The 25,953-nt window shown below is 38.5% G+C and overlaps 6 protein-coding genes across 6 annotated transcripts; 5 read left to right on the top strand and 1 right to left on the bottom strand.

Moving 5' to 3' along the window:
- The first annotated feature begins 470 nt into the window (after window positions 1-470).
- Window positions 471-2,023, top strand: LOC101292218 (putative F-box/LRR-repeat protein 23-like). The gene is made up of 3 exons (XM_004301125.1): window positions 471-568; window positions 702-843; window positions 1,691-2,023. The coding sequence occupies exons 1-3, from the start codon at window positions 471-473 to the stop codon at window positions 2,021-2,023; spliced, it is 573 nt and encodes a 190-aa protein (XP_004301173.1).
- A 461-nt stretch (window positions 2,024-2,484) lies between these two features.
- On the bottom strand, window positions 2,485-7,329 carry LOC101292510 (probable phosphoribosylformylglycinamidine synthase, chloroplastic/mitochondrial-like). The gene is made up of 3 exons (XM_004301126.1): window positions 7,288-7,329; window positions 2,996-7,184; window positions 2,485-2,902 (listed from the first exon to the last, which is right to left on the bottom strand). Exons 1-3 carry the CDS (start codon window positions 7,327-7,329, stop codon window positions 2,895-2,897), a joined length of 4,239 nt encoding a protein of 1,412 aa, XP_004301174.1. The 3' UTR covers window positions 2,485-2,894.
- A 685-nt stretch (window positions 7,330-8,014) lies between these two features.
- LOC101294560 (1-aminocyclopropane-1-carboxylate oxidase-like) lies at window positions 8,015-11,797 on the top strand. The gene is made up of 11 exons (XM_004299360.1): window positions 8,015-8,107; window positions 8,214-8,406; window positions 8,737-8,814; window positions 8,924-8,975; window positions 9,076-9,197; window positions 9,363-9,463; window positions 9,565-9,623; window positions 9,980-10,036; window positions 10,157-10,202; window positions 10,397-10,476; window positions 11,502-11,797. The coding sequence occupies exons 1-11, from the start codon at window positions 8,030-8,032 to the stop codon at window positions 11,563-11,565; spliced, it is 930 nt and encodes a 309-aa protein (XP_004299408.1). The 5' UTR covers window positions 8,015-8,029; the 3' UTR covers window positions 11,566-11,797.
- A 3,147-nt stretch (window positions 11,798-14,944) lies between these two features.
- LOC101292802 (UPF0481 protein At3g47200-like) lies at window positions 14,945-16,027 on the top strand. Its single transcript, XM_004301127.1, has one exon. It carries the CDS (start codon window positions 14,945-14,947, stop codon window positions 16,025-16,027), a length of 1,083 nt encoding a protein of 360 aa, XP_004301175.1.
- A 2,200-nt stretch (window positions 16,028-18,227) lies between these two features.
- On the top strand, window positions 18,228-21,862 carry LOC101294849 (transcription factor MYB1R1-like). Its single transcript, XM_004299361.1, has 3 exons — window positions 18,228-18,799; window positions 20,471-20,679; window positions 21,050-21,862. The coding sequence occupies exons 1-3, from the start codon at window positions 18,520-18,522 to the stop codon at window positions 21,548-21,550; spliced, it is 990 nt and encodes a 329-aa protein (XP_004299409.1). The 5' UTR covers window positions 18,228-18,519; the 3' UTR covers window positions 21,551-21,862.
- Window positions 21,863-22,949: 1,087 nt separating this feature from the next.
- On the top strand, window positions 22,950-25,890 carry LOC101295132. Its single transcript, XM_004299362.1, has 2 exons — window positions 22,950-23,710; window positions 24,268-25,890. Exons 1-2 carry the CDS (start codon window positions 23,301-23,303, stop codon window positions 25,319-25,321), a joined length of 1,464 nt encoding a protein of 487 aa, XP_004299410.1. The 5' UTR covers window positions 22,950-23,300; the 3' UTR covers window positions 25,322-25,890.
- Window positions 25,891-25,953: the final 63 nt, after the last annotated feature.

Genomic DNA, 25,953 nt, shown 5'->3' on the forward strand with positions numbered 1-25,953 from the left:
ATAGAGGTGCACGAGAAATCAATCACAATAATTGATTGATTAGGAAAACATATTAATTAAAAAGACAAAAAAAAGAAGACTAGGAATATGTTTTAATTGTAATATTAAAGGGAGATGCAATAAATCATTGATTCGGATTAGAAACCTATATTAAAAAAAAAGAAAAAGAAACCACACGTAACAAACACACGTGAGGAGTTAAACACTCCTCTGTCCAAATTGATTGTTGTAATTAATATTTTATATGCCAAATTTTTCTTTAATTAGTTAGAAGGGTCAAAATAGTGCCAATATCACATTTCAAATGACAAATTAGATAACAATATGACTTAATAAAAAATGTGAGAGAGGTCAGCTGAACCCCTTGACCCCCTCTTCCCTACGCCCCTGAACAAAAGATCAATGGAAATTTCACTTCCGCCAGAAGAAGAAAGCATCTGCGCAAATTCCACAACTTCAACGCTCATAAGATGTGCCACCACGCCGTTCATCTTAGCTTTGGCAATCTCGTGGATATCAGAATCCGCAACTGTGGCACAGATGAGCTCCTTCAGCATATGACTGATAGGTATTTTGGGTTTATATATATTTATCTTAAAGTTTTGCATTATGTACGTGGTTCTGCATTTTGGAAGTTCTATATGTTTATTTCGATGAATGTTTATGTTGACGTAGTGCATTTTGTCTGTTTAATAAAACAGTTCGAGGGGAATCAGACGCCTCAGTATTGTGTTTTCAGCTTACATAACAATGGAGGGAGTGGGTAAAGTGGCTTCAAAGATTCCGCTGTTGGAGGATCTTGAAATCTCATACACCCCAAAGCAGGGGCGTAGGGAAGAGGGGGTCAAGGGGTTCAGCTGACCTCTCTCACATTTTTTATTAAGTCATATTGTTATCTAATTTGTCATTTGAAATGTGATATTGGCACTATTTTGACCATTCTAACTAATTAAAGAAAAATTTGGCATATAAAATATTAATTACAACAATCAATTTGGACAGAGGAGTGTTTAACTCCTCACGTGTGTTTGTTACGTGTGGTTCTTTTTTTTTTTTTAATATAGGTTTCTAATCCGAATCAATAATTTATTGCATCTCCCTTTAATATTACAATTAAAACATATTCCTAGTCTTTTTTTTTTGTCTTTTTAATTAATATGTTTTCCTAATCAATCAATTATTGTGATTGATTTCTCGTGCACCTCTATATAAACAGTTTTAGTCGCTTCTTTAAGTATTTCTTTTTGTTATCCTTCAATAAATTTTTCCCTGTCGTTGACAACCTTCATAATTAAAACTTTGTAATTATGGATGTTTTAGTTTTATTTGAAAAGTATCGTAAGATAAAAACAACAAAACAGTCGACTTCATCTGAAGCTCCTCTAAAATTTCAAAATATGAGCAATCGTCGAGGACAATTATAATTACTTTAGAGAGATTTGTTATTTTATTTAGCTTTTGTTTTCAAAGTATTCTAATGATTTATAAGTTTTTATATTATTCAATAAAAATTATATTTTTATTTTATGTGGCATTATTGTTTAAACTCTTGACCCTTCTACTTGTGGTTTCTGGCTACGCCACTGCCCCAAAGAGCTGTAACCCTTTCGAAGATTACACGGCACACGAATCTCTTGAAGCCATTGGCCGTTCTTGCCCTCTTTTGAAATCTTTGAGATGGAACAAGCAGGAAGGGGATCGTTTCGAACCCAATGACAATCGTGATGCATTTGCGATAGCCGGAACAATGCATCGGTTACAGAACCTCCAGCTTTTTGGGAATTGGCTGGACCATGAGGGTTTACACGCCATTCTTGAAGGTTGTCCGAGTCTTGAATCACTTGATCTCCGTCAATGTATACATCTTCGTCCTTCGAAGCAATATGGTTGGCGCGTCCGGTGTGAAGAACAAATTAAGAATCTGAGGCTTCCTGTGGACCCTATAGATGATTATGAGCATATTGTCATTCATAGAATTGTTAACAGAAAATACTGGGAATATATGAAAGATATGATGATCTAGCTTAATTAGATATAGATATAGACTCGTGGATTGCTACATGCTGGAATGTTGTGTCACTTGATCGTGTTTTCGTGGGAATTCTTTTGTTTTGTTTTGTTTTCTCGATGATGGGGTTACAAATTTGATCACTTGATGTGTATTCGTATAACTAAACTGCCATGAGCAGTTATTTATATGAACATTCATCCCCATCTATCATCCATCTATCATGTACTTTGTTCTAGCTCTTTCGATTGAAGATTACAAGTGTCCATTCTGCATCCTTTGAATCACAAGAGCAAAAATGAAAAAAGAAAGAAAAGATTAGGCTAGGAAACAAGTTTGAGGTCTAGATCGACCAGAAAGAGTAGGCATATAATCATCAGCAATGAATTCTCAATGGCATGAGTACGTCTCCCTAGGCAGTTGAACTGAAATAATCTCAAACTTGGCACTCTATGTTCGTCCTATAGGAGATGATCTAGGAGAGAAAAAACATTGATAACAATTATCAAAGACAACAACCCAACAATTGGACGCAGAGCATACTCTGTATTGCGGAACTCAACATTTCATATAATTGTATTAACTATTATAGAGAGACAACTCAAAATCAGCTTAGGTTTATGGAAAAAACGAGGGTACGCTTGGTAGCAGATTCACCAGGTACAATCGATGATGTCGAATTCATCAGTGGACTTAACCGAGTAAATATATGTATTCAAATACTCAGCTCTCTGTTTCTGTCTTGCTGGACATACCTATAAGAAATGCTCAGTGCAACGTTGTGGACTCGACTTCAGACTGGAAAGAAAGAGCACATTTTGCTGAGCTCAGGGCTTCAATTTCTCTCAAGTCATCTATTAGATTTCTCACATCAGCCATATACTCTTCAGGAGTCTGCAATAAAATAATTTGAGTCTCGCATCACACTACAAACCAAGCAAAGAAAAATTCACACAGTACTGCATAAAAGAATATTGAAATACTAACCATTTTTGGAGCACCACTCTCTGGCATTCTGGAACATCCGTAGCCATGGACTAGGGCCTTTCTTTTCAACATCCCACTGCTTGGGATACCATGGGTACTGCCACATTAAGAAGCAGCGCTCTGGATGAGGCATCATGGCAAGATGCCTCCCATCTGGTGAACAAATTGCCGCAACTCCTAAGGGAGAGCCATTCAGGTTGAAGGGATAAAGCTCCGTTTCAATCCCATCATCATCACAATATCTTACTGGAGCCAACTTGGAGTGGAGCACACGGTCAAAAACACCATCATCAGGGAAATAGGCTCTTCCCTCACCATGGGCAGCCCACACGCCCAAGGTACTGCCTTCCATTCCATTTAACATTATAGATGGTGAGTCAGTAATTTTTACACTAGTAAAGCGGCACTCAAACCGTCCCGACTCATTGTGAATGAACCTCGGCTGTGATGGATCCCCACCACCACCATGCACGCCCCCAACTTGAGGACCTGGGACCCACCCCAAAAGAGCCATAAGCTGACACCCATTGCAAACCCCAAGACTGAAAGTGTCGTGCCTCTTGTAAAACTCCTGAAATTGATTTAGAAGGGGCTGATTAAACCTAATTGAAGCAGACCAGCCTTTTGCAGAATCAAGGACATCAGCATAGCTAAAACCTCCAACAAACACAATTCCATGGAACTCTTGCAGTGATACATTTCCTTTAAGAAGGTCTGACATTGTAATATCCCATGGTTCAAAGCCAGCCGCATAAAATGCCGCTGCCATTTCTCTATCCCCATTGCTTCCTTCTTCTCGAATAACTGCCACTTTCGGTTTGGAGGTTGCGGTCATATACTTTTCATCTGTGAAGGACGGAGTAAAAGACAACTGCCACGAAGGCTCATGCCTATCTTTCAACCCATCTTTCTCTAAATCAACACAAGAAGCCAATCTCTGAAACTTCTCCAGCTGAAAACTAGTTTCCTCCCACATGTCCCTTACAAAAGAAGTACTTTCGTTCAAGTGAGTTACCCCATCCACCTTTAATTCTATTGAAGGTGTGGCAGTTACCTGTCCAATAATCTCTGCAGAAATACCTCCACTGCTTAGCTTTCCCATTACCATATCTAAGTTATTCTTGCTTACCTCAATAATCAGACCAAGCTCTTCAGAAAAGATTGTTTGGAAGAGGCTCTTCCCGTGTGAAGTCAATTCCAAATTAATACCACAATTCCCAGCAAATGCCATCTCAAGGGCACAGACCAGAAGCCCACCATCACTGATATCATGGCCAGCAGAGATCAGTTCATCATCAAGAAGGCCCTGAACTCCCTCAAACACTTGCTTCAGATACGGAACATCCTCAAGGTCAGGACAATCGTTCCCAATTTGGTCAAAAACCTGAGCAAGAGCAGAGCCACCTAATCGCCGCTTTCCTGCGGCCAAATCAATGTGAAGCAGAACACCATCATCTGCAAGCTTCAAATCTGGGGTTACTGTTTTTGTTATGTCAGGACAAGTACAATAAACACTGATTACAAGATTTCCAGGAGCCTTAACAACCTCTCCTGCAGCATGGGCTGCCATGGAAAGACTATCCTTTCCACCATCAATAGCAATACCAAGTGTGATCATTGTGTCTGAAAGAGCATTAGCAGCATCATACATTGCTGCACCTTCACCATCAAGCTTGGCTGCATACATCCAATTCCCACTTGCTTTAACATCAGATAGAGAAGTGACCTTTGCCCAAACAAGATTTGTGAGTGCTTCTCCAACTGCCAATCTTGCCATTGCTTTTGGATCCAACAAACCTTTGATTGGCTGCTCCCCAATGGCACATGCACCTCCAGTCAACCCGGTAAAAGTCTGAGCAATTACTCCAACATCAGAGAGAGGAATTTGCAGAGGCCCGACAGTTTGCTGCTGACCTACCAGACCTGTAACACACCTGTCTACTTTCGATGTCAAGAAGCGCTTTGAACAGATGGATGGAAGTCTTAAAACTCTCTTCAGAGCATCCATTACAGTGATACCAGGGGCAATATCAAGTGGCTCTCGTGCATCAGCCATCCGCTGGAACTCAAAGCTTTTTTGTGGCATATCACCAAGTACTTTCTCAAGCTCCAAATTGACAGCAGGATCAGGAGGAGGGAGGCCACTTGATTTAGATTTTTCAATAGCTAAGCTATCAATCAAAACAATTCGCCCCTCACCATTTATTGTTCCAATAACTGCCATGGAACACCTTTCTCTTTCACAAATTGATTGCAAAAGCTCACGACTTTCAGGCTTAACCAAGATGGCATCTTGTTCCTGATATTCTGCACCCCATATCTCCAAGACAGACATTGTATAATCACCAACTACAATTGCCCGGATATCAATCTCCCCACCCTTTGGGTAAATAATTTCCTTAACCACATTGCAGTTTCCGCCAGCTCCTTGGTCATGAATACTAATGATCGGGTTACCCTCCCCCATCTCAATGCAGGCACGAACAACACGATACAATTTTTGTGCCATCTCTGCATCCCCACGCTGTACAGCATTGAAATCAAGCTCTGCGTCATTTTGACCACTAACCATGCTTGATGCAGCCCCACCACCCATACCAATACGATAAGCAGGGCCTCCAATCTTCACAACCAGCATGCCAATATCAGGCTCTCCTTTTGTTATATGAGTGTGATCTATCTGTCCAATCCCTGCACTGAACATGATTGGCTTCAACCATTCCCGTCTCTCACCGCTTGGGAGTCTCATTCCAAAGGTTCTAGTGTATCCCTGAATCAAGGGCTCACCAAATTTGTTGCCGTAGTCTGATGCACCATTACTACCATCTATGAGGATCTGCAAAGGCGAGGCCAAATTTGATGGATACAAGAAAGACGAATCTTCCCAAGGAGCATAAGATCCTTCCATATTGAGATTCCCGACACAATAACCAGCAGTAGATGCTACCACAAAAGACCCCCTTCCAGTTGCATGTGTGTCCCTGATTCTACCTCCTGCACCTGTCTCTGCCCCAGGGTAAGGTGCTACAGCACAAGGAAAATTATGGGTCTCTGCAGTAAATAATATATCAAGGTCCCGTGTAGACATCTGCAATGGAGATGTTGAACCTGGCTGAACTGGTCGCAATTGCTTCACAAGAAATCCCCTGATTGCACTCGAGTTGTCCTTGAAACCAATGACAGAGTTGTTCGGGTTTGCTTGCAAAGTGCTCTTCACAATTTGCATGAGTGTTTTGTCCATAGGCTGTCCATCTATAAAAATTTTACCAGTGAAAAACCAGTGCCTGCTATGCTCACTGTTGGACTGTGCAATATCGAAGAGTTCAACTGTTGTTGGATTCCGCTTGATATCTTCCTTGAATAGCCTGGTGTAGTATTGGAGATCTTGCTCATCAAATGCCAAACCCATCTCCTGATTAATCTCCTCTAACGCTTTCCGACCTCTCTCCATGACAGGAATATGGCGTACTTTGTCGGGGACCACACTCGTTTCAAAAGAAGTGAGCTGCTGGGTGTAAACACACTCTGTCATCCGATCATGAATCATTGCGGCAAACTCATTAATCTGTTGATCCTGCAAGTTACCCTTACTAAACAACAAGTACCTCCTTGACCGTTCCAAACGAGTGACTTCTGTCAAGCCGCAAGCTCTACATATTGAGACAGCATTGGATGACCACGCTGTTGTAAATGACAACCGAGGACCAACCTCAACAATAACTGTGTTCAGTCCTTCCTGCCTTTTCTTTACAAGAAAGCTGTCAACTCCCAAATTCTCCGGCTCATAAGTCTCCTGAAGAAGCCACTTAAGCACCGCAACCTTTTCACTAGAAAGCTGCGAACTGAGCCCAATGTTGAAACACTGCTCAGTTTTCAAACCAACTATCTGGCTCGAAATCTTTGACTGCACGGTTTTGAGAAGCTCAGACGTTGCACTCTCCTGAATCAGAGGAACACGATAAAAATGGATAACTGAGGACGAAGGCTTCTCAACCACACTCGGTAGTGCCTCTACTGAACTGCTCACAGCCGAAACAACAGCTGTGGGCTTCTCCTTAGCATGACATCTCAATGAAGCATTTCTCCTAGTAACAGAACCCCGCACTGAATTGTGCAGTGTCCCCCAAAGCACTGGGCTTCTTCCTTTCAAAGGACCTCTGTGAGAAAACAGGCCCTGTCTATGGCCACCCTGTAACAAAATCAAAGTCATTTTCAGATTTTCAATCATCTACTACTTTCAACATAAACTTTAACTTCTTAGTATCCGAACACGGGTAATGAAGAACACATACTTTTATGAGTTCACCAGCAGTTATCTCCCGCACACCAGCCATCTCCTCAACCTTCAAGAACCCCAAAAAACCAAACAAATTAATTTACAATCTGTTTTCAAATGAAACAAACAAACCTACAGTAGAAACTCATCATCTATTAATCATTCATCTATATCAATCCAAAAGTACTAGAAACTACAAAACTCATCAATCAAACACTAAAATCTAACTCTAGAAAAAATAATTCCATAATATTACAAAAAAGAACAAAAGTTTAACATTTAGGGTTAAAATTTTACAATAAAGAGAGCTTACCTTGCACTGTGGCTGTGAGAGGTTGAAGAAACAAGAGACTATATGACGTCTGTGAAGACTGTAATGAACATAAACTTAGATTAATAGATTAAACCCAAGAGACTAAAAAGTAATGGGTAAGACTTAAAAGATGAAAACTGGTGAAAAACACACCTGGGTCTTTGCGGCTTTAGGGGTTTAGAGCCAAACCCTCAACTGAACCAAAAAGTGGTGGCGTCTGTCTCAGTGGAGAAGAAGACCAGCACGCTCAAAACCACACATATATAACCAATGTAATTTCCATAAAAAGACAAGGATATTATAGACATTCCAAACATTTAGTCTTCTGGTTTGGCTACTCTGGTCGTGCCAAATCGGGTATGAGGGGTAGGCTAGTAACTTCAACGAAATACCTTTTCTCTTTAAATGAATGGAGTCAAAGGTTGACTAAGCTTTGAGGAAGGAGATGGCAGAAGGTCTGAAGCTGCCTATCATAGACTTGTCCTCACCGGATCGGAACTCCTCCGCCAGTTCAATCCGTCAGGTTCTTCTAGTTCTTCCATTACTGAACCAAAGCTATGAACTTTTGTTATTTTTTTTATTGAAGCTTTGAACTTTACCCAGAATTGTTTGATGAATAAAAAACACAGGCTTGCATAGATTGTGGTTTCTTTTACTTGGTGAATCATGGTGTTGAGGAAGAGTTACTGGGCCAAGTGTTTGATCAGAGCAGCAAGTTTTTTTCACTTCCTTTGAAAGATAAGTCCAAATTGACGCGCAAACATCACAGAGGCTACACAGCGCTCTTTGCTGAGAATCTTGACCCCACTTCCAGCTCCAAAGGTTTTGCTTTGTGTTTCTTTTGCTTAAAGTTTTGATCTTTTTAGTAATTTTGATTGTGGGTGAGTGAGAGATGAGAGATTAGGAGTGGAATGTAGGAACCCAATTGGAAGTGGGAACTATAGAGTGGAATGTGGTGAGGGTTTTGTGTTGATTATGATGGTGTTGATTATTGGTGACTTTAGTATAATGTGCTAGTTGCAATTTGAAGTATTATTGGAAAGCTTGATGTAGTATGTATGTGGGATTGTTCTGGTTTTGTTTTGAGTTGAGCTAAATGGGAAACAAGAAAAGGATGTTGCTTTTGATTTTCTTGTGTTAATTTGGAAACAGGTGATTCAAAAGAGAGTTTTTACATTGGCCCTTTAGAAGACGCAACTCAAGATAAGTTGAATCAATGGCCTTCAGAAGGTATGGAGCAACTTTTTGAAACGTTAATTACGATACAAGGAGAGTAAAATATTTGTTATACAGAGGGGAACTGCTCTTAGGTACGGTTTCACTTTCATGTTATGTACAGATATCCTTCCATCCTGGAGACCTACAATGGAAACTTACTATAAAAAAGTTCTGTAAGTTTCATATTATCACCTTGATGACCATTTACTTCCTAGCTTTCTATATGTAGGTGGTAAAAGTTGTTCACCATTGACAATATATAGTTGTTTTCAGTTCTGCTGGGAAAAGATTAGTATCTCTGATTTCCCTGGCTTTGAACCTGGATGAGGACTTTTTTGAGAAAGTGGGGGGTCTGAATAAACACACGGCATTTCTTCGCCTTTTGCACTATCCAGGTGAACTAGATAGTTCAGCTTTTTAGCTGCCTTTTTTATGTTTTAATTACTAGTCTTGTTTATAATTATTTTAAATTTGCAAAAATCTCTACTGTACTTGATTTCCAGTTTGTTTCATCTTTCATTTCTATCTGTCAATGCTTCGGCTTACTTATATAATTTCAGGTGAACGGGGATCATCTGATGAAGAAGTACTTGGTGCTTCTGCTCATTCAGATTATGGGATGGTCACACTCCTCATATCCAATGGTGTCCCAGGACTTCAGGTATGTTTCTGCTAGTTAGTTGCTGTTTCCACCAAACATTTAGTCTTGTTTCCCTACTGCAGTCTGATACTCTTATCTGGGATGTATTTTAACACCTACAGGTTTGTAGGGATAAATTTAAGCAACCACGGGTTTGGGAAGATGTTCCTCACATAGATAGGTATGTACCAGGACACAACTTAATTGTGATTGGTAGTTATTAGTAGTTTGGTACAGTAATGATGAACCCTTGTAATTGTTCTTCAAAGATGTCCATCAGTCCATGAATCTGTACTGGCCTGCAATATTAACATATATAATAAAATGGACACAGAGTTCCATTGCTTTTGTTAGATGTGGATCCTTTAGATTGTGATGCTAAACTCTCATATAGATTTGATATTGTTAGACTGTTATTGAAGAAGGATTTTCTTCTGAATATTAAATATTAATACCTTTATTCTTCATATTTATGGAAGAGCATTTGTAAATGTCCAATTTTACTTTGACCTTTGATGTTCAAATTTGAATATGCAGAGCATTCATTGTTAACATTGGGGATATGATGGAGAGGTGGACTAATTGTTTGTTCCAGTAATTCCTTATCCTAATAACTTGAAGGGCTTTTTCGTCTTTCTTCTTTTAAAGCTTTTACACTTTCAAATTCAAAAATCTAAGCCAGCAGAGATGTGCTCTTCTCCTATTTATTTTTAGGTCAACGGTGCACAGAGTTATACCAGCAGGACAAGAACGCTACTCTGTAATTATCTCTCGATCGATTTCTTTCATTTACATCTTCATATTAGAGAAATTTTTGGCATTTTTTCTCCCCACTTAAATGATTAGTATCCAATGGTTTGGTGAAGAAATCTTCCAAATTCAATTTTATTTTGGGGGTCTGATTTCTCCTATTGTGTCACTAATGATTGTGAACTAAAAATTTCTTTGTTTCAGATGGCTTTCTTTTTAGACCCCAATGAAGACTCTGTGGTAGAATGCCTCACAAGTTGTTGCAATGAATCATTGCCGCCAAGGTAACCGCCCATGGTGTTGCACTGCATTGCTTTCATTTAGCCTTTCTATGATTAACTTTGTGTTTTCCTAGTTGTCAGGGTCTATGGGTATCACTCTATTGTGAACTTCTCCTTGCAAAAATGGTTCAGTGGGGAATGGGGATGGGTACCTTACTACTCCCGCATAGAATACATAATGGGTGTGTGTGTGTGTGTGGTCTCACTTATACCAAAATTGGGAATATGAAAGTCCAGCATGCTTCCGTCTCTGGAGTCCTCATCAGCCATTCCATTAAGACAGGCCCAATAGCTCTGTGTGTGTGTGTGTGTGTTCTGCGTGTGGTCTCACTTATACCAAAATATGAAAGTCCAGCATGCTTCCGTCTCTGGAGTCCTCATCAGCCATTCCATTAAGACAGGCCCAATAGCTGGACAGTAACTTTCACTCACCTACCACTTACCAATACTTGATGAATTGGTATGATGTCCATACATAATACTAATGCCTTTTAACCAAACCCATATGTTGATCCTCCCATGCATTGAAGCTAGCCTCATACATGTTCTGTTGATACCAATTGTTATGGGCCATGTTACCATTCAATAGAGTTCCACTTCTTTTTTGAACTAAACTAATAAACATAAACTCTACATCTAATCTAACTGATACTAAATTTCTGTTACAAACTAGTTATGCATATGTGAGAATTGTTTTCATGGCTTTGTTGCTGCAATCTAAGTTCAAGGTTTTCAGCTACTTTCTTTTGTCATGTTTTTTTATTTTTGTTCGTGTTCCTTCAACACACAAAAAAGAATTAGAGAGCAATCAATAAACATGAAATATAAGTATTGTTCAGATGTTAGCTTGTTTTGATATCGATATTAGAACATGATAGAAAGCTTTCTTCAAAGTATTTGGGCTGTAAATGTCAATAAATAAGAACTACCTTTTTACTCAGTTTCTTTTCCTTTTTCTTTTTGCTTGTCCTATTCGGTTTCTCTAAACCCGTTGCATTGGAGATTATCTAACAAGTTTCTGCTTGCAGATTTCCTCCCATCCGCAGCGGGGACTACCTGAAAGAGCGGCTGAGGCTTACTTATGGCTCATAAGAATGACCAACATTAAGATGTGGCACGACTTCGAAGAGTTCTTTCTTCTACTTTTAAATACTAGACGAATTAGAAATGGGTGAAGAAGTCCGGAGCCCTGAGAAGAAGAATGTAGCATATGGATGTAGAAAATTAATGGTATCATTCATGTACTATTAATATGTGAAACCTGTATCAGTGTATGCACACTAGCATTACAAGGCAGTTAAAACAATATTTCAGACAAACATAACACTGACTCTGACATGCACCAATGTGTACACAAATGAAAGTTTCCTCACACACACAACGACCACCCAGGATTGCCTTCTGGATTAGACACTTGATTGCGCAACTAGCAAGCTTTTATTCTACAAGATTAAAAGATCGGGCCAATGACTAGCTAGTACGTATACACATATCACCAATAAGTATTGGGTATTTTCTTAGCACTTTGTTAGTTTGTGGAGACGAGTACTAGAAGAATGTTTGCATCTGGAATGGATATATAGATTTCTAAACCAATTAGTTGAGATAATTGCTTGAGCTCTGAAAGGCTTGCTTTCTTTGTTTTCAGTTTTTCACCCCCGACCCTCCATTCACTAAAGCTGTTTCTCATTCTCAATTCTTCCACCATTTTCAACCTCGACACATTTAAGGATGTGCAGAGTATACATGTCCATATTCTTTAGTTGTCCCTAACTATACTTTGCTCTGTTTTTCAGGGGAGACCAATATCCTGCAGAGCTATAAACAGATTGTTACCAGAGGAAAGATAGGCTTTTTGTAACTTGCTCCACATGCTTTAAATAAATGACAAAAAAGCCACAGTCAACTCTCAGAACATTACATTATGTGCAACAAGCTCTTTAAAGGTAACAAACCCATATATAAAAAGGAATAGACATGTTTTGATCAATTGTTTATGTCTAATGTGTTAACTTTGCATGGATGGATATGTAATTGATTCTTTGATGATTGACATTGACCACAGACTAATGATTTGTCCGAACTCTTTGATTAGATTTATCAAAGATCGACTAGAAGCTGGAACAGCTGAAAGAAGATACTGACTTTTACTTTTTCTGCTCATTTTATTTTTGTCCAACGAACTGTGATTTGCAGCTTTTGATTTAAGGATTTAAAGAAAGGGATCTTGGAGGCTTTGATTGTTTTGCTTTAAAATTAAACTCTTAGGGGGTGTCTATATCTTGCTGGTTGTTAACTTTCTTAAAGTCTCCCGGTCATTTTGAGAATTTTAATTTTGAGCTCTGACAAATCTCTCTTATTGAGTGTTGGTATTAGAAGACCAAGTGGGTATAGGGATGTTAACAAAGAAAATGAATAGTCAAAGGTCCAAATCTGGTAGATTCAAAAGTGCGTGCTAGGTATGATATTGATATTTCTACACTCAAACATAGTTACTAATTCCATCTCCTTCAAATAGTTAATGAATTCCTATAATTTTGTGTGTGTGTGTTGTGTGAATGAAAGTTGAGTTTTTATTCATGCTATTTACTGAACAACTATTTTCTGTGTATAATTGCAGGTCAGTTCTAACTGGGAAACCTTTGTCATTTTTATGTGTATGGCCAATTTGAACTTCTTAGCTTGAGTAATGTTGATTGCTCAATTAGGTTGTTTCATGTATATACTTTTAAAACATGGTCAACCTAATTTTGATAGAAAACTAATGTCTTTACATTTTTTTGGGGTTATATTATTGTAACAAAACTATAGTTTTGTGATTCATCTGTGATTAATTGTTGTTCAGTTTGTCCTCTTCAGTTCTCAAGAATTAATAGATTGGTTTTGTTTTTGATACTTAAAAACTCTTTTGTTCAACGCTGATGATAGAGAACTCTTAACAGTTTTTTTCTTTTTCTTTTCAAGCTTTATATTTTTGTTTTACTAAATCATGTTTCTCTTATGCATGTCTTATGCAACAAGCTGTTAGTGTTAATCTTCTGTTGTTGTCCCTCATTTTAGCATTATGCATTATCTTTGTTCCCCCTTTTGATACAAGTATGCATTCGTCTTTAATTATATGCTTGGTTTTTAATTAAATGAAACTGTCATTTCAGAAACATAATTAGCAAATTTGGGAAGTACGTATAGTTGTATTTTATGGTGAATTATGTAACTATTTTTCTTTTTTTCTTTTTGCATATCTGTGCAGTCGTTGCATGCAGAAGCTAATTTGCGAAACATTGAGCTCTTATACAGCTTCTTTGTATTCAGGTTATGAGACCTCTTCTGTATATTCGAGCTGAAATCGCAAATAAACTTTTTGAATGTATACTAGATCATTGTAATCATCCTTTTACAATACAGCTTATCTGTTCTGCTCATTGACTCATTTTTTCTGCTTAAGTGTTATGAGTTATTGTCATTTCTTGGATTTCAAGACAGTTTGATGAATGTGGAAGCTAGGTTCTGTTGTTCAATAATATATATGGGCATGTATGAAAGTTGTCTGATCCATGGAAAAATAGTGGCTTGGATTTGATAGATTCATGTTTTGATGATTACTAGATTTTATGAGCAAGACCAAAACTTATATATATCTACAGTCTTTGGTTTCTATTTAGAAATCAATGCAATGTCAATTTCTTAAGTTGGAAAAAAGTTTTCATGCTATAAATGAAATACTGTCATATCGATCAAGTTAATCAGCGATTAACTTAAACGTTTGATTGACTAAATGAATATGGTCATTGGTTGAAGGCTTTAAGTCCATTTTAAGTTGAATAATACAGGATATTGCACCCGCAGCAAAACGCGGGCATACTGTCTAGTCTTCTCTAAACACCACATAAGTGAATGAATATAATCAAAATTACTATCTTTCTCCTCTTCACTAAGAAAGTTATCGATTTCTTCCGAACACCAACTCTCACCACTTTTGCTCATAAGACTAGTCCAGATTCCACGGCTAAGCCAAATTCCACGAATATGCTTTATTGTTTCCATACTCAAAAGCAATAAAGCATGTAGCACAATGCTGAGATTATGTTTTTGGTCCTTGGCGAAGTCTTCGTCGCCAACTGTTCCGGCTACAATCAAGATGCAACTTGTTTCGAAGAGTTGCGAACAAGGTCCTTGGTCAAGCAATAGCCTAAAGGAATTAAGTTTAATTTGATCAAGATCAATGTCTTCAAGACTTTAAGTCTTCGTCAATGTTTTGTCAAAGTGCCTTGTTAGTTTTACATATTCCAGTTTTTCTTTCAAATGGTTATTGGCCAATCATCCTAGCCAGATCAGTCCTGCCTACTCTTAGCTTTTTACAAGTACTTCAGAAGTTGGATCCTAAAAAAAGGATTAGTAAGTCATAAATTGTTCAAGCTCTACTTCAAAGTTGTAAAACTATACTTGCCTATTAAACTTGATTGTTTTTCAGATGGAAGATCATGGCAGTAGAAATATTGATGTTGAAGCATTGGAAAAGAGCCTGAAAGCAAAACTTTGCAGCGATTCACCCTTGTCTGCTAAGTGCTGCATCTTCAGAGTTCCTGAGTTACTCCGGAGGCACAAACCAGAGGCATATCAACCTGATATCGTCTCTATCGGACCCTTTCACGGAAGTGGTGAACTTTTTGAACCCATGAAAAAAGTGAAACTGTGGTATTTAGATACTCTACTCTTACGAAAGTGTGTATGTTTAAAATCTTTGATCCAAGGTATTGATAAAATTACCGGGTTTGAGGAACGCGCCCGTGATTATTATGCAGACTCAATTGATCATCTTAACCATAAAGAATTTGTAGAAATGATGATAATTGATGGCTGCTTCCTATTAGCACTATTTTGGAGAAGTTACTATGTTTACCCAGATTCAGATACGGTTGATGATCCCCTATTCCCAGATTCAGATACGGTTGATGATCCCCTATTCAATATGAGTTGCATGTACCAGTATCTTTGCCATGATCTCCTGCTACTAGAAAATCAGCTGCCTTGGTTTGTTCTCGAGTCTCTACATAGCCTTATCTGCAACAATCAAGTCCCCCTCACTACGCTTGTGCTTAATTTCTTCAGCAGATTATCATCAATGTCCGATTATTGCGAGGGTTATACCAATCACACTCATGATGAGGAAATTCTACACATACTTGATCTGATAAGAAGTGCTATTGTTGTTCCATTCCGCAAATTTGAATCAACAGAATCCAAATATGCAATGCCCCATGCAACTGCTCTCTTGGAGGCAGGCATTGAATTCAGAAGAAGCTCAGTTGATGGGTTAATGAATATTGATTTTAAAGATGGAGTTCTCACAATTCCACAGCTTGCAATTGCAGAGATGACTGAACCTTTGTTCAGGAACCTCATAGCCTTCGAGCAATGCTATCATGGTCGCATGCATCAAGTGGCTTCTTATGCATTTTTAATGGATAAGCTTATTTCTTCCAGCAAGGATGTCGTTTTTCTCTGTGACAAACAAATATTCTATAACTGGTTCAGTGCTGAAGAGGGTTCCTAGTTCTTCAGTAAGCTTCATACTGATACATTTATTATTGAATTTTGCTATGGCGGACTCTGCGCTGAAGTGAATAAATATTATGAGGCTAGATGGAACAAGTGGCTAGCCCGATTGAAGCGCGATCACTTATCTAATCCATGGAAAATCACTTCTTTGGTTGCAGCCTTTATCCTTTTGGTTCTCACCCTATTTCAGACAACATATACCATTCAGCAATACTATCATCCTCGTTAGTACTGATGTTTGTTAATTAGTTTACTTAATATGTGCCTTTCATTCCTTTGGCAATGTATTTTCATGAAACTACTTATTATTCTACGGAATTTCAAATAAAAGTTGGATTGCACACGAGTGACAACGTCACTTGATTATATAGTAGGCAAATACGTAGTCCTCATCTGTGATGTTGTTACCTATATTGAATCTAGAAGTCATTTCTCATTTGTTTTCCAAAATTGTTGAATTTAAGCTCACAAATCATGTCTCATTTGATGTTATCCACTTATTCTCATATCTCATCAGTAGTTCTGATAACATGATCGAGGTGGAGAGATTGGACAGAGAAATGATTTATAGATATTCATCCTTGTTAACATTTTAAGCAGAACAATGATACACCCTTTGATTTGATGAGCTTGGTCTTGCTCTCATCGCCCATCTTATCTCGACACCCTTAAAACAGTACACTTTGGTAAAGGGTTATGCTTGTAAAACAAGTCTGATCATTTGCTTTGTTTGAAGAACAAGCAAAACAACGAGACCTAAGTCACCTAACCCACGTTTTGTTATGCAATTAGATACATAAACACTGCCATTGTGGCACAAACACAGGAAGGGTGATGGAGAAATAGTAGTGTTAAGATACGGCGTCGTTTTTGGTGCAACGCGAAGGGGATGGCCGATGGCGGCAGATGGATGGATCTAAGATCGGTCAAGTTTTTAGACTGAGTGGGGGCCCATGAGGATAAGAGATAAATTATCCGAGGCTTTTGGATAAGGTGGGTAACGATTTTTTAATCCTCTTTCTACGATAGATAATTTGATTCCCTCAAGTGATCATATGCCGGAATCTGCACCGACCACTAAATTCCACAGGTACGGTAAAATATGTTTAAGTCGTTTTTACAGTCATTTGAAAAGAAATTACATTTTATCTGTCACTGTTAATATATATATATATATATGTATGTATATATACAGTCCGTCTCAGCTGCGGACGTCCGCACTAATGGTTTTGGTGCGGATTTTCATTTTTACACCACTTTTCGATCAAATTTCCTTATCCCCACCGTATTTTCCTTATTCCCACCGTATAGTATCTAGATAATATTGTGTAGATCATCTCTGTAAAATTTCAGCCAATTTGGTAATCGTTAAGGCCCTCAAAATTGTGTTTTTCTAGTATAAACATGAATCGGACAGAATTCAGTCCGTTCATTTGTTTTTCAAGTTTGAGGGCCTTAACGATTATCAAATTGGTTGAAATTTTGCAAATATGATCTATACAATATTATCTAGATACTAGACGGTGGAGATGAGGAAATTCGATTGAAAAGTGATGAAAAAATGAAAATCCGCACCAAACCATTAGTGCGGACGTCCGCAGCTGAGAAAAATCCCATATATATATATTTTAATAGGGGTTAAGCGGCCACCTCATGCCTTAACAAATCACGTAACTTAGATATAAAATTAACTACCTCACTGTACCATGGTGACATATTTACTTTGAATGCAAAACAATTACTGAAAACGAGCTCTCATGACAAATTTATCTTTGTATCGACACAAAATGAATCAGAATGCACCCGTAAAGTTAACAATTAAGGAGATTAATCCACTTTGGACATGAACTTCTCTAACCGCATATGCTTTTAACTAAAATCAATCTTGAGATTCGAGGTTGTCAAAAATAGAAACTTGTCCAGACTAAAACTAAGTTTGCCAACTCGACCACACTTGATGGTTCACTTGCATTCCTATTTTATACAGATGAGCAAATGTGCGACACGTATACTGAATTATACACAAAAATGTGTAGTATTCAATAATGCATTCCATCATCAACCCTCTTATCACAGACAAATGAAAATAAAAATTAACCCCCCTCTTGGCTTAACCGATCCATATAGGTTAATCTTTGTCCAAAAACCACAAAACCAAGTGTGAAGTGTTTGACCAAATGGATAAGCACTCATCTTGCCAAAACTAGCTCGCGAAACACCAAATCGTAGTCTCTCTCTCTCTTTCTTTCTCTTTATCCACGCCAACCCCGATTTATATGGATAGTGTTCTCCTCTCTTCTTACACATAATCCTAAATCCTCTTCATCTCAACTTGTTCCTTGTCTTCTGTCTCTGCCGCCAAACCCAACGCCTCCTACGAACACCACCAACAACCTCTTCAAGACTTCCACACAACCCCCAAAACTCGTTCATGTAATCCGGATCCTCCGATCCAAACCCGCTTCCCTGATCCGATCCGACTCCACCATGACGCGGCGGTGCTCGCATTGCAGCCACAATGGCCACAACTCCCGCACGTGCCCCAACCGCGGCGTCAAGCTCTTCGGCGTGCGACTCACCGACGGCGGCATCAGGAAGAGTGCTAGCATGGGAAATCTGACCCACTATGCCGGGTCGGGTTCGGGTCTGCTCCATAACAACCCGGACTCTCCAGGCGAGGCTGCTGATCACTCTGCTGCAGCTGACGGTTATGCTTCCGAGGACTTCGTGCCCGGATCGTCTTCTAGCTGCCGGGAACGTAAAAAAGGTTCGAGCTTTTGATTTGATGATCTTTAAAGTTTGTGGCTTTTTATTGGTTTTGGTTAAAGATTGGATTTTGGGGGTGTTTGGGTTTGTGAGTTTATGTTGGAATTTGTTTTGGGTTAGTTGGTTAATAAAGATCACAGTACTGGGTTTAGTGGGGATTATAGTTGTTGGATTTACTGTTCTATTAGGCTCCTGATTTGGGTGTCTGGCAATTTGTGGATATGAGTATTATTCTTTTTGGGTGTTTGCATAGTGATCTCAAGTTTGGTTTGTCTATATTGGGTGGTAGTATGGTAGTTGATAATTACTGGAGAAATGGATCATTAATGAAGCATAATAAAAAAATTATGGTAGTTGATAATTAGGCAATAGGATTTTGTCTTATCAAGATATAGGCTAGAGTTACATTGTTCGATTACTAGTGAAACTCATATGCTTTTTGCTTCAATTCTTTAGTCCTACACTCCTACTGGCACTGCTCATACTGGAATTTTGAATCTCAATGTGAATGTATCTGGGTCAAATTTTAGATGTGGTACTATAGTGTTCCAGGAATTTTGGATCATCTGGGTTCGGACTAGTATTTAATTCATTCTGTGGGTGCTGGTAATATGTTTGCCTCTAAAATGCTTTTTTATTTTTTTGAAGGCGATAGTTAACATAACATAGAGTTACACTTTTAGTGTCTTAATCTTGAAGTATGCCATATTGATTCATGCTTTGTTGAGGTCCAATTGTTCTTTATGTTATGGTCAGAAGAACATTGTTTGGTTTAGATTGATTAATTGATTGGAAGTGAGCATAGATCAACACATAGGGTAGCACATTATGGTTTTGACAGTTTAGGCAAAAGAATCTTATAAAAGAAAGAGTGTGTAGGGCCAAAGAATGATCAAGATGTTTTTGTGGGTTTATTTTCACATTTCCATTTTTTGTTGGTAAAAGATTTTGGTTAGGTCCACATATTTTGTTCCAGTATTTACAAGGTGAAGGTGCATGAAAAATATTGACTATCCACAATAGAGGCATAAGCCTTTCTGGACACTAATTAAAAAAAGTTTCTGGTTTAATCATAAAGTGTGTTGCAATCTATGTTGCACCGAAACGCCATTTCACTCGCATTTCGCGTTTCGTTTCCGAAACGCGGCTGAAACACGTTTCCACAAAAGCAGTATTCTGAAATGTCACCGAAATGCGTTTTGCCTTTAATGGAAACGTTTTGTATAATTGTCTCCGAAACGCGGGGGCAAATTTGACCAAACCTTTGTTTGGGTTTGGGTTTGGGTTTGGATTTAGATTGACTATTATGTGATGAAGTACTTTGTTATTTGTATTGTGATTTGATTATACATGCTTGTTTGGATTTGGATTGATATTTTTTTTTTTTAAGAAACTATTTTGTTGATGTTCTTTTTTTCAATTATATTTATTATAATAAATATTATATTTATTTTAATTTTGACGTTTCCTTCACGTTTCGTATCGGACTATATTTTGATTTTGACATTTCCGCGTATCGGATCGTATCGGAAACCAAAACTCGTTTTCGTTTCCGTGCAACATAGGTTGCAATTTTGGAATTGTACTTGTAAGAGAACATTGAAAATGCACTAAGCGCTTACCTCTTGTCTCAGCAGATTATAATTTTCTGTATCATTTTTCTTGTTGTTAGGCACCCCATGGACAGAGGAGGAGCATAGGATGTTTTTGCTTGGACTACAGAAACTTGGTAAAGGCGATTGGCGTGGAATCGCTCGCAATTATGTTATTTCGAGAACGCCTACACAAGTGGCTAGCCATGCTCAGAAATATTTCATTAGGCAATCTAATGTATCAAGGAGAAAAAGACGATCTAGCCTGTTTGATATCGTAGCAGATGATGTAAGTATCTTTGGTCATGTATATTTTATGTGCACATGTACTCACATATAGGCACACATCATGAAGTATTTACTCTATAATGTGCTACAATTTCTCTTGACTAGTTATTCTAGTTGGTTTAAAACTCATGTCCTTAACATTTATCAACATTTAAAATACATGGCCCTTGATGTTTTATTTTATTTTATTTTGTAACTAGCTCTTCCTTTCCTACTTGATCTGGAATGCAGCATTTGTCTGATTCAAACTAGGGTTGTAGTTTAATTACACCTGATTTTGCGACATGATTCCTATTTGAAATATCTGATAAGATTGTCAATACTTTTGTTGATGCAATATCATGATATGCTTTGTTGATATTTTTTTGCAGTCAGTTGACACTCCAATGGAACAACTGGATTTATTACCTGAAAACCATCTAGAAGATGAAACTGAAAACAACCACCCATTGCCTGCTCCTCCAGCTTTGGATGAAGAATGCGAATCAATGGCATCTACGAACTCAGATGGAGAACCTTCCCCTCCAAAGCCTGATAACTCACAGTCATGTTATCCAGTGATGTATCCTGCTTATTTCTCACCTTTTCCGTTTCCTTTTCCAATGTGGCCTGGATACAGTACTGAGCCACCTAAGGTGGATACACATGAGATACTTAAGCCAACAGCGGTACATTCAAAGAGCCCTATTAATGTGGATGAGCTAGTAGGCATGTCGAATCTGAGTTTAGGAGAGCCTAAAGGTCAAGCCGGTCCCTCCTCGCTTTCACTAAATCTTGTTGAAGGTTCCTCTAGGCAATCGGCTTTCCATGCAAATCCAAGTTCTGGCAGTTCGAATATGAAATCAGGTGGTAGTCCAATTCATGCGCTTTAGTGATTAGCCTTCTTGGCTTGGAATTTCACAGGTTATGGTTGTTAATACAAGATTAGTCATGTGTAGTATGGTTTGGGTGTGAGTTGTTGGATCACTTCAATAAGGGGGTTTTAAACTTTAATCTATAGTTGTTATAGTATTTAGGTTGTATCAAACTACCAATTATTTAAATCTTTTGACATTTTGTGTTGCCTCCAACTCAAGTGGTTGTTCTTCCCTTAGCGTTAGTCATGTAGACAATATAAATTAAGGAAGGAACACCTCTGCACCTGTAGAATGGTAACTGTAATATGAATATGTTTGATTATCTACTGTCTTTTTGTTTCTCGTTCATCCACGGATATATTGTTTCATTCTAGAAAGACATTTTTGTTCATCAAGGGTTTGGTAAGTGGAGACTTGTAGTCTACGGGCGGAGGTGCCTCATAATAAAACAGCCTCATAGGAGTTCAGTAATAATGAAATGCCGCGAATCTCTTTGCACCCATTTCAACTGTAGCATTGCCAAATCCGGTGTTCTATATTTGAAAGAGGTTGACCCGGTGCCAACAGTTGATCACACTGATCACAGACTTTGCCTGTCATCCAAATGAAAAAGAAAAAAAAAAACCTTCTGTAATCTGCTTGCCCTTTTCCAGGGCTGCAAAGGAGGTGAATCTATAATTTCATTCTCATGTAATTAATAAAAGGACCAGCTCTTTTTGTCTTCTCAAAAATTTGGTAAAAACCTAACAAGTCTAGAGAGTAATTTGTGCAAATGATCATATGTCATAGCGTTTCTTCTTTAAGAATGAATTGAGATTTAACTTCAATCAACAACTGGTAAGGTTCAAGTTGATTCGTACTTGTGGCGGTCATGAGGCTCTCACACAAAGACTCTTACCTAGGGACGGATCTACATCATCAAAGAAGAGTCCAATTTGGGAATTATTTTTTTTTGCATAAATATCAACTATCTTGACTATTATTTTGGACTATCACTTTAGAGTGAGTCTCACTCAAGTCCCACTCAATTTTGGACAACTACTAAACTCGATGCAAATATATATGCTAGGCAGGGTTGCATTCTAAACATTTTCTTTCGTAAGGAGTGATAAAAATGTTATTTCTAGTTTTTAGACATCTTCTATATACTCTAATTAACAGATCACTAGTTCAAGAGTGAAGAACCACCTCTCGCTTAATCCTCAACACCAAACCTACAATCTGAATGAGGTAGCTAGTGTCATTTTTATTTACCGTGCATTTATCAATTTCCAGGAAAATAACTACGGAATTTTGAAATTATCAAGCTTACATATGTGTGTTTAGTTTTCTTATGATTGGCAAATCAAACAAGTTTACGTTGATTGTTTTCCTCCTATAACCATTAAAGGGCACCATTTTTAAAACTCGTCTTAGATCTTTAAATCTCAGATCCGGCCATGTATCAACACATAACTTTAAAGCACTACACTCATAAACAAACATAATATACCAGTGTCGACAGCCATGCACCACCTGTTTAAATCATTCAAATTGAGAACCGATTGTTCATTCCGACTTATCATAAACATTCTTCTTGTCTGTTAATTCGACTATGTGCATCTTGATTTTTCTAATTTTTCACATTTCCTCTCGGATATTTTATGACAGACCCATACCCGAAACCCGTAACCCGTTCAACCCAGTTACCCAGATCCAGTCTCTCCTCCCCACAGATTCATAAAGCTTCAGTCTTTCTCCCCCAATTCAAAAAACCCAGAAAACCATGAACCTCCAAACCCTAAAACCCACCTTCCTCCGATCACAGCACCCCAGAAAGCACCCTTCCTCCAAAAGATCCCCACTCCTCTACGTCACCCTCATCTCCTCCCTCCTCCTCTTCCTCCTTTACTTCTTCTCCCTCAACCCCACCTCCCTCCTCCTCTCCAATTCCCCAAAATGCCCTTCTCACAGGTTCCTCTGGTACGCCCCCCACAGCGGGTTCAGCAACCAGCTCATGGAGCTCAAGAACGGAATCCTCATGGCCGGCATTCTCAACCGGACGCTAATTGTGCCGCCGGTGCTGGATCACCACGCCGTGGCTCTCGGGAGTTGCCCCAAGTTTCGGGTTTCGGCTCCGAATGAGATCAGGGGGCAGGTGTGGGAGCATGTGGTTGAGCTCATAAGGAGTGGGAGGTAATGTGTTGGTTCATTTGGAATGTGGGTTTGTGTGTTTGATTGGTTTGGTTTGGTTTTTATGTCAATGTTACCATTTTTTGGTTTGGATCAAACAAAGTGTTTGGTTAGTAGTATTGGAGTTTTTGCTACGATTTAGATATAAATTGGATGCGGTTGAGTTTCTATGTTGATGTTTAATCGTTGCGTTATAGTAAGAATGTTGGCTAAAACATTAGGGAATGCAAAGTTTGGTGCTTTTTTCGTTCTTATTTTTGTCTTTGAATGAATGAGATATATGTGGATAGATGTATGATACAGATTCTGGATTTCGTTTAGCAGTAAGAATGTAGGGTAAGCATTAGGGAATGCAAAGTTTGGTGCTTTTGTTTTCGTCTTTGAAGTACAAAATATGAGGCTTTGCTAGGTCAAATAGTGTTCTCAAGCTCAGTTGAGTAAAATTGTTGAGACCCCCAAAAGCTTCGGGCAAGTTTTCTTTATACCTGCCATGTTCATATGTAGACATTAGAAGGTTTATTTGATTGGTCCATTTCAACTTTCTTCATCTCTTGTTGCAGGTATGTATCCATGGCTGACATTGTTGATCTATCGTCGTTAGTTTCTTCTTCATTAGTTCGGGTTATAGATTTCAGGGATTTTATGTCCTTGTGGTGCGATGTGAACTTAGATTTTGCTTGCCCTAATGAGTTCAATGCACAGCCTCATTTGCTGGATAAACTGAAGGAATGTGGATCAGTACTAACTGGGGTGAAAGGTAATGTTAAGTGTTTACATGCTGTTAATGAAGACTGCAGAACCACTGTTTGGACATACCAGAATGGTAATGAGGATGGGGCATTAGATTCTTTTCAACCCGATGAAAAGCTCAAGAAAAAGAAAATTTCATATGTTAGGAAACGACGAGATGTATATAAGACTCTTGGACCCGGTTCTGAATCTGAATCAGCTTCTGTGCTGGCATTTGGAAGCCTTTTCACTGCTCCTTACAAAGGTTCCGAGTTACTCATTGATATCCGTGAATCTCCAAGAGATCAAAGGATAGGTACTCTATTGGAGAAGATTGAATTTCTTCCCTTTGCCCCTGAAATTACGAGTGCAGGAAAGAAGTTTGCTTTGGAAACCATAAAGGCTCCTTTTCTTTGCGCACAGCTTAGATTATTAGATGGGCAGTTCAAGAATCATTGGAAAACTACTTTTCAAGGGTTAAAACAAAAGCTAGATGCTTTGACGCAGAGCCCTCTACCCATTCATATCTTTGTGATGACTGATCTTCCTGAAACTAATTGGACTGGAAATTACTTGGGGGATTTGTCTAGAGATCCTAGTCAGTTTAAACTGTTTTTCCTGAAAGAAAGTGATGAGGTGGTAATACAAACGGCTAAACGAATTGTTGATGCAGACCATAGCTTGAAGTTTGGGTCTTCTGCAAATATTCATGATGGAACTGATCAGATTAAGAAGGATTGTCCTTCTGAAGTAATACCCGACGTGCTTCTATACATAGAGCAAACTGTATGCAGTTGTGCTTCTCTTGGATTTGTTGGGACTGCAGGATCAACTATTGCAGGGAGTATAGAGCTAATGAGAAAGTTCCGTGCATGTTCTAGCTAATCTCTGATGACATTGCCAAATGTCTATTGACATGATAAATTCTAGTTCCATGCAAGGTTGCTGACTGGGAAAGTTCAAAAGCATGCCTGAACTCTGGTTGTATTAAACAATCTGGGCTCTTCCTGAAGTATTACTTGATGGCACCAGCTGACTTCAGCGTCCTGAAGCTAGACAGGATGCCAGAAAGGAAGTGATCTGTGTAGAGAAGGGTGGATCTCAGAGAAGGTTGGATGCTTTGTAAACAAAAGGGGTGATTCTCATCATATACATGGATGCTCAGTTCAAAGTTCAGTATCAAGTCGATAACTTCTTTTGGTTCTGCCACCACTTTCGACATTGATGGTTGTGTAGCGATTCTTTGAGTGCTATTTATGGTGGTAATGCCATGGATTCAAGGCACCAGACTGCGCAAATGCATATTGAAACAGCATATTTTTGGCACTTTGTATGAACCTGGTGCTATGTATACATTCTTAGACGAACATTGTTGTAAACTAACTCCAAAACGTCTAGTCATCACATTGAATGTAATTTGAAGAATCCTTATTTTGTCTCTAATTTTCTTTTTCTCAAATATGCCTGGTTGTTTCAAACCAAATTCCCCTTGTATAGTAATGTTTGGAAAATGCTTT

This window comes from Fragaria vesca, linkage group LG5 (genome assembly GCF_000184155.1).
Source record: "Fragaria vesca subsp. vesca linkage group LG5, FraVesHawaii_1.0, whole genome shotgun sequence".
Lineage (NCBI taxonomy): Eukaryota > Viridiplantae > Streptophyta > Magnoliopsida > Rosales > Rosaceae > Fragaria > Fragaria vesca.